We start from the raw sequence: 9,258 nt of genomic DNA, 5'->3' as shown, positions 1-9,258 counted from the left end.
AGAGACTCTATGATTGTCTTATTTAAGATATTTGGACTAGGCTCATATTACATTGTTTGCCGTTTTCTAAAAATATTTCTTTTCTTTCTTATTGAAAGAAAAAGAACTGATTGTTAACTGATATCAGAAATTCACTTAAAATTTCCGATAATTATTTTAAAATTAAATTCTTGATTTCTTCTTTTTTTTTGAAAAAATTACTGTCGAATTAATCCAAAAATTGGTTGAAATGATCCATAGGATTACTGTAATGCGTATTAGACGATGTTATATGGAGGTCGGCATGAGCAAACTAATGACAAAGCTGTAGGGTGATGAGCAATGAAGCTCGATCCATCCATACATCTATCCTATTTTCATTTACATTGGTCAGTGAGTGTGATAAATTTCACATTAATCTTCCTCCTTCGTCCTTTTCTCTTAGGCTGTATTTAATTTATTTGTCGTTATCAATTGGAAGGCTCCAAAGAAAACTTGTTATCACTGATATAATCACAAAGATGTAATCAGCTTCCTATAATATTTGATTTTATCAATGAATCTTTCAATACCTTATTAATATTCTTCATCCAATGCTAATTAGCTACCTCAACCAGATTAAAATAAAAAAGTTTTTTTATCCTCTCCACATAAAATTTAAACTTGTAAAATTTAAACCTATGCTTTAACAGATGAATAATTTTTTGTAGCATGTATTTAAAAAAAGAAAATTATAGATGCAAAGAAAGGATGAAGGGAAAGGGCTGATAAAGTGATACACATTGAGAAGAGAAGAGAAGAAAAGAAAGGGAGTGAAAGGAAGAGAAAAAATTGGGTTGAAATATTAAAGGTAAAAAGAGGTGGAAAGTTGGTTGATATGATGGATTGAAATGCGGGAATTTTCAAAGGAGTTGTTTTGGCCAGTATTATTTATTTAACAACAACAAGGAAGGCATTTGTTATCAAATCGATCTACAGATTCTATTTAAATGCACTCAATTACAATAGTTTGAGATAAAAAATTCCATTTATCACTCACATTCTTATCTATTTCCATCATTTATTTTGCGGCTAACTTAAAAGATTAACTAAATAAGTTGAGAATTTCAATTCTTCTCTTTTTCCCTCTTCTATATCATCCCAATAGAGAGTTAGTTAATAGTATCCGAAACAGGTTGATCTAATAACATTATCAATTATCGATCAGGAAATTATAATAGTGTGGATTAAACAAATTTTAGTAGTATTATAAATATAAGCATTGATTGAGATAGTATCATTTTAGTTATCATACATCAGTAAAAGAGTTAAGTTTTTCTTTGTAATTTCTCTATCAAATCTGAATTTTAATTTCGTTCAATCATAAATAGATGTTAAAATGATCGAAAATAATTTAATATTCGAAGATATTTCAAATGAATATACAAATATGGCAACATCATGTTATTAATAAATGCAAATTTTTTGATGCGAAAATTTTACATTAATAGTAGCAAGAATAGAAAGGTTAAGTTAGGCGTCAAATGATAAAATTTATTGGCTAAATATTGAAATTACTATTAATAGATATAAAATGTAAGCAAACTGAAATTTTATGTTTTTCTTTCTCCCTTTGCTTCTTCTTTTGCAGCCAGTAGAAGCAATACGAGCATTATTTTAAAAATGTGACTCTAACAGGAGAAGCATTCAATAAAGTATTTCCTTTGATGTTTAACCGCCGTCTAGTCGATCAGTCCATTTTTTTACGATCGGTCTTTTTGCTAGCAAAGGAGTTGCTTGATTATGGGATGGGATCCTCCTATCCTATTAACGCTTTCTTACCCTTTTCTACCAAATCAATCCTTCTATCATTAATTGCTCAGTTCTCCCTTTCTCATTACAAATCTTACTTTTATACATACATACATATATATATATATACTCAGTTATACTTATATATTTGTATGAACTTCATATTGCTCTTTTAGAAAAAAAAAAAAAAATTCATCCTATCCGAAAAGTGCATTTTTTTAAACCTTGCTATTTAAGATTCTCAAATAGAAATGGCCGTCTGTATATATGTGTGTGTGTATGTGTATGTCTACCTGCCCATGTGTCCATGTTCATGTCCATGTGTCTATGTCTGCCTGTCCATGTGTCCATCATGTCCATGTCCATGTCTATGTGAATTCGATCTATTAATATGCAACAAAAAAGATGAATGATTTATTCGAGTAAATAAAGGAGAAAAAGCAAAAAGATGAAAACGATTGTTATTTTCTTTTTACTATTAAACTTTTCTTTTCTTTATTTCTATTACTATTTATATTTCGTAATAATTAACTCATTTATTTCCATAAAAACACATATTAATATCACATTGCATTGCAATTACAACGAAAGATTGAAATTACTTCGAGTGATGACTAATTATGGCATCATTTCATTCAATCGTTTATTAAATAATTAATACAATGTAATTTGAAGTAAAGCCTATAATCGATTATGGTCAGTAATGTTTGGTTGTATAACAATTAAAAATTGAACAAAATTAGGATCTAATATTTATGGTACAATAAAATGGGCCTAGGAAAAATTAGGAAGAAGATTGTTTTTCTTGGCTTATACAGAAAAATCATGTGATTTTTGCCTAGTTTAAGCCACAGATGAAAACTAAATATTTATTTAGTGATCGATCCATTTATGAATCAATGAAAGATGATATTTCACCTCTGATACATACATTCCATCTGTTTACTTCTTTCTTTACTTCTATTTTTTACATTCATTCTAATCAAAATCTAACTTCTCATTCTACCTTATTTTCTTCTGTATTGCAATCATTGTGCTTTCTCATTTCATCAATAGTAAAGGTCAATGGCAAAGGTTACGGAGGTAACTGATAGGTCTTCTTAATTTATGTCTCAAGTCATAAGTCAAATTATGGTCCATAAAAAAAAGAAAAGAAAAAAACCTTTAGCCTTCCAATGTGTAATCATCGACTGTTATATGCTGCATATCGTAAATAATCCCGCAAATCTCGATGAATTTTCATCCCATAAGATGGGATCGGGCAATTCTATGCCAAAAGCCTGCATTTATACGGTAAATCCCCATAATTTAACCATCGTATCAGCCTGATGTCTTATATTAGAGTGATTGTTTTACGATATTATTTAAAATCTTACTCCAATCAACTACCATTTCCTTTTCCTTTCCATTTCGAATATTTAAATTTATCTTTGTTTTCATCATTATTGCGTGGAATTTTAGAAATGTGCTTTATAATCTGAATTTTTACCAAAATCAGTTTTGATAATTAAATCTTTGGACCATTGCATCCCTTTTACATATTTAATTAGGCTTGTAATGATATTCAGCTGCAGCTGCCAATGGTTAAATAGTGTCGATAAATGAAAGTTTTTGTCGAGAACTTTCAACATACTAAAAGATATTTCCCGTGAAGTGCATTTGGTCCAAAATATCAACTAATTAAATTTAATGACCTGATATTAGAGTCGTAAATCTATTTTACGAATATATATCTACTGCAAACTTAAGCAAATCAGTGACACCTGACCAAAAATAATTTTGGTTTACAGTGCTAATCAAATTATTTTCTCATAGTAAAACAAATATTGGAACTTAAATACGACAACTGATACTGCTGTCATTACTCCGTAAAAACTTATATTAGGATTGCATGTAGAAAAAGTAATACTACTTTATGATTATGTCAACTTGACCTAACTTCAATTTCAATTCAACTTGTAAATATCTTCAAAAAGCTGAGATGATGTACCAATCATTGATCTTTTTGGAAGTGTAAAATTTCCCAAATAATGTTTGAGAATTTCCATTTAAAATTTTTGCGAATATTTTTATTCTTAACCTTTCACTTTGTTTTTTTTAATGCAGAATTTTACCTGAAATATATAATAGTGACGGATCTAAATTCATGTTTTAAAAAATGCTTACATTTATATTTCACTTTCAAACTTTGAAATTTACAACATAAATATCTTCATAAAATGCTGCTGATCAAATATTGCTGATAAAATTTGACATTAATAAAGCCTATCAATTGGAATGATATGTAAAATGGTTTAAGATATAAGTATTACTTTCAAAAAAGTTGAAAGTGGTCAATACTTAGCATTATTCAAATTTCAGGCTTTTTATTTCAATTTCCTTTTTTTTCGCTTCTTTTGCAAAAAATAACGGAACAAAAAAGCGAAATTGTTAGTTCATTAATAAATTCACCCATAAATTTTCTTCTTTTTTCATATTGCTGAATCATATTACTATTTTTTGAGAATACTGTAATTTGCCTTAAAAAAGAAGCAAATAAATTCCAAACATAGCTCATAAATTTCTGATCAGATATAATAAGGATCATTCTCAAATTGTTCTCTTCTTAGCGAATGAAAAAATAAACAAACAATTTACCAACTATGATCCAATGGTAAATGTTTTTAAATATATCGTGAAATTTTAGAATGCAATTAATGAATAGTTCATCTAACTTAGACACATTAGCACTTCCCTTTCCAAAAATTTTCAATTTTCCCAAGTCATTTACTTGCCTGAAAAGAAAAAAAAAAAAAAGAATTTCCTCAACTATCATCTCACCGACTTTTTTCCACTCCCTCTTTTCCATATAATTTATTGGAAATACTGTTCACCATGTGTGGTCCATTCGTTTATCTAAAATGCTATAAAATAAAATATAGTGGCGCACAAGGACAGATGATTCCATCTAGTCTTTTGCTCCGCTTTCAAAAGAAAAAATTACGAACACTGGATGAAATTGTTAGTTTATCATTTTCAACTTATCTTTGTATATATGTTGCGTGTATGTGATCACGTTACAACGTGAACTGTAACGCTTACTCGTGAAATCAAGGAATAGTCATATCAGTTTAAGAGCGTGAAAATATTTGATCTAATCATCTTTTCATGTTCAATGAATTCATAAGCATATATATATGATAAGATTGGAGAAAATTCTTTGAAATTCCAAAATTAAAAAACTTTTCTATTACTTTCATGTTCCTTCTTTTTTAAGGGAGGAGAGATTGGGACGCAAATAATACAACGAATTCATCCTTGCAACAAATCGGAAAACTAAAATGAAAAGCATTCCATTCCATAATAATAAATGTCCCATGTTGAATTTTCGGATGTGTTTACAAAGTTCGGTACACCAATCATCCATAGAATAGCCTCATCAGTATTTTCCATCTAATCAAGAAACGTTTCCGGTTTATTAGGTCGTTTCCGTTTCACTGTCTCATGAATGGTTCGAAAAGATTTCATCATTGTCATTACCAAGAATTCACGATGTGATTCCAATAAATTTTCATTTTTTTTTCCGTTTTACAATCCTTTTTCAAAAAAAGAAAATTCATCCATCCGAATCAAACACAATCGACAATCATCGATGATCGCACATCGATGGCCTTTCTGTTCTCCATTCAACCATCTCATTACTTTTTTCTTCTTCCCTTTACGACCTTAAGTATCGTATTCCAGACCGATAGATATCCTTCACCTTTTTCTCTTTTTCATTTCAATCGTTTCCTCAATTCCGTTTTTCTGAATGAATGTTACTGATGAAATTGGAAGTCGTAAAATTTTATTTTTCAGTTTTTCTTGAAAGCATAGAAAAACGTTGAGGACATCCAAAGTCAAAATTCTCATTGGATTTTTCTTTTTCTTCGTTTTTTTTTTGAATTCTCTTTTTTTTTTTATTTGGATATATAATCGTTGAGCAAATAAATGTTTCCAGCATCTGAAAGTCTTTCGTCTTACGTGGCTACGTTTTTTTTTTTTTTCCAGTTTCTTTCTTTTCATAAAGGTGAGAAAACGAAGTCTTAGCTTTTTCACAAAGACGGAAAGATAGCAAAGATTGAAAATTAAATGTTCAAAAGGTTGTTATCTGAGAAATTTTTTCCCTTTTTATACGAGTCGTAAATTTTTGCATCAAAGAAATGGCCGCATCTCAGAAATAATTTACGAGTTGAAACGTTTTCCACTTACGCTATCCTTTAACAAAATTCTTCAAAATACTTGCATAATGGATAAGCCAAGGAATGAGAATAAGTGGAAAAAGATTTTGGAATGTTCTACAATAACATCCCTTGGAATTTTTCGTAAATTTATCAGTTTTCAAATTTTTAATTGATCAAAACTGCATTAAAACATACGAATGTGAACTAAATAAGCAAATGTAAATTAGAAATCAAATTCATTTAATTTATTTTTGAGTAAATAAACGGGTAATTAGTAGGTATAGCCAATACTTATACATAAAGGTAAAATATATATTGTAGTTTTTTTAAAAGAAAAGAACGAAAAGCTGTATTTATCGTGCTCAAAAATTCAAATCCACCCATAGGTACAATAACTTTTAAACCATATTTAAAGTAATTTAAGGCTTTACAAAATTTTAATAGCATTCCAGAAACTTACTTAAGAATATTTGCTCAAATCATTTACTTAAATCACTTGTATTTAAAAACTACTGGTTAAAGACTTGCTTAAATTTACGAAGAATTTTTTCATTTTTACATATTGATTTTCGGTAAAATACAATTTTCCCATATTTTCCAAAATTCAAAATTTTAAATTCAAATATAATCACATAGCCAGAAGAATCATGAACAAAAAATTACGACTGAATTGATTGCATCATGAGGAATACATTAGAATTAAGAACGGTATGAAAAACATTTCATTTTCTTTTTTAGAAATTATTTCATAGAAATAATTTCTAAAATTGAAGCACAGTTAGGCCAACCAATTAAGTTGCAACTATATTCCTACTCATCCAGCCACTTTTTCAAATATTAAGCTTGGCAATAAATTGAAACTTTATATCAGTTCAAACTCATAACCATCAATTCCTGTGTAAAGGTGATTTTGATACTTAAATCCCTTGATGTTATCACTGATTCTATTCTAGGATACATTACTTACTTTCAATCAGGCAAATGCATGCTTTCACCTTCTTCATCTTTAAATGGCAGGTTAAAACAAAACAAATCACATCCATAAAAAATCATTTAAAAATATATGAATCTATTGGTAAAAGGAACCTTTTCCAGGTGTATTATGTATAGGTAAATTGCTTCATATAGCTACTACTTATTTCATTTTCCTATTATTAGACATCGTTTGACTTGTATTTTCTTTTTAAAATTAGGATGTACCATTGAAAATTAAACCTTTAAAATAACCAATGGCTAATTTTGTTCATATCTTTGTTCCCAAAAGTATATTTCTTTACAAATATTCAGAGTAAATGGCAATACGATAATATATGTATTAATAATTTTTAATTGTAACAGTCTCCTCCCATAAAATTTCGGAAATTTTAAATTTCGGATTTTATGACCTTTTAAATGTTCCAACTTTGTAATTGGAAAAGACGGCCTATTCAATGCTATATATTTGAAATTGATATGCAAAACTACAAATGTATCAACGATGCTTACAATCATTTAAAATCTTAAGTACCATTCAGTAATAACTTAATTAGTTTGTATGCTCAAGGGAATTCTAGAAATTTCTCTGCGAAATAAGACATCTTTAGAACGCTGATTGCTAAAGATGAGGTAATATAAGTTAAATGAGCCATAACTTTTGTGTAAATTTCGAGTTATCAGATATCATTGAAAAATCAATGAAAGTATTTCTTCTTTGAATCATTACTCTTTTTTCATTTCAAGTATTTAAATCTTTCTGATGCTTATTGCTGAATTTTGTCCTATTTAACTTTTCATTCTTTCAACGTTTAAATTTTAATAGCATATTTTGAAGTATACCGTATGCTTTGAAAATCGATGCCTTTTCCCCATCGTTTAATGTTATTGTTTTTCAATGTTGTATTGTTATATCATTCAAGTTGGCATTTTTTGGAAACAATTAAAATTAAAATTAGCATTTTAAGATTATTAAACTGGCATTTTAAAAAATGAACACTTTTAAAAGATGAATTTAAACGAAAGTTAAATTTGCTTCATTTAAGAAATCGTTCTTTCTTCATATCATTCTTTTTAACATAATTTTTTTGGGTTACTAAAACATTAAAATGCATTTAAAATTGGTTGCTCTTCTTCTTCATGAGTATTTTCATTTCCTATCAGCAATTCTTGGCATCAGCATCAGAGGGTTAGTTTGATTTTATTTTGAATTTAATCGAGAAAAAACCCTTGTATTTTTCCATCTGACGAGTTTCTGCATTCAATACTTGCACATATAATTGGAGACTCAAAGTTAAACTCCAAAAATCTAAAATTCAACTGAATTTTAACTTTCTATTCTACCATATTGATAGCTCCAATATAGGGAATTCAAACTGGGAGCTTTAGTTTGATCAAATTCTGCAGCAGATTTAACCACCAAAAATGCCAAATACGCTGAAGTAATTTTCGCATGTAAACAAATTTGTTGGCGATTTAAGGTTTTTGTTGATTTAATAATAAGCAAGTGAAATTTCTGATGAAATTCAGTATAATTTTAAGAGAAATGTAAGTGAAGTGTAAAGTTTACTTACCTGTGAAAGATGTCAATGTTTGAGTAATAATGGTAAGCTACCTAAAACGAAATAGAAAATTAGTTTGTGAGGAAACGAAAGTTTGAAAAAGCAAATTGGTATGAAACCATACTTCATAAATGCATCTTCATGTTCGATTCGTTGGTTTCTTCCAACTTTCATTGTTTGCATAGAAATTGATCAATAAAAATGAAATTCTTTTAATTTTTAATTTAATTTTACATTATTTTAATTTTGCATTATTACTACAAACGACATGAATTGTGTAAATTTCTGATTTGCTGTTAATTATACTTCTATTCCATTATCAGTAAGTGATCTTATCAATAAGTAATGTTAAGAAATCAACCAAGTAAATAGTAGCTTTCAATACAAATTTTTAATTATGTTTCTTAATCTGATACTGGCAGAAAAAAAATAATTGGTTACAATTTTGCAGCATTTTGTTTACATTTTAGATTTTTTCAGAAACAAAATTAAACCAAAAACAAATTTACCAAAGTTTTTTTCTTTTCTAGTTAATTTCGTTGGAATTATTGGTGATGTTGTTGTAACAGTGACTTTTAGCATCAATAATTGGACTGGAATGAATTAATGAGATTTCAACTCTTAATTGTAATTAGGAATATTGAAGAAATCTTCAAAAAAAAGCAAACAAAGAGAGAGGAAAAAAAGAGAAAGAGAAAAAGAGAAGGGGGAGAAAGAGAGCGAGAGAGAGAGGGAGAGAGAGAGAGGAGAGA

At 28.4% G+C, this 9,258-nt stretch overlaps 1 protein-coding gene across 1 annotated transcript; it reads left to right on the top strand.

Annotated features, from left to right (window-relative positions):
- Window positions 1-5,739: 5,739 nt before the first annotated feature.
- LOAG_03541 (hypothetical protein) lies at window positions 5,740-9,113 on the top strand (the record flags this gene model as incomplete). The annotated part of the gene is given in 7 exon segments (XM_003139078.1): window positions 5,740-5,780; window positions 6,294-6,358; window positions 6,926-6,989; window positions 7,783-7,828; window positions 8,109-8,133; window positions 8,987-9,019; window positions 9,037-9,113. The coding sequence occupies 7 exon segments, from the start codon at window positions 5,740-5,742 to the stop codon at window positions 9,111-9,113; spliced, it is 351 nt and encodes a 116-aa protein (XP_003139126.1).
- Window positions 9,114-9,258: the final 145 nt, after the last annotated feature.

This window comes from Loa loa (genome assembly GCF_000183805.2).
Source record: "Loa loa unplaced genomic scaffold supercont3.22, whole genome shotgun sequence".
NCBI classification, from domain to species: domain Eukaryota; kingdom Metazoa; phylum Nematoda; class Chromadorea; order Rhabditida; family Onchocercidae; genus Loa; species Loa loa.
Note: the sequence above shows the minus strand (reverse complement) of the source record. Positions and strands in the feature narration are given on the sequence as shown.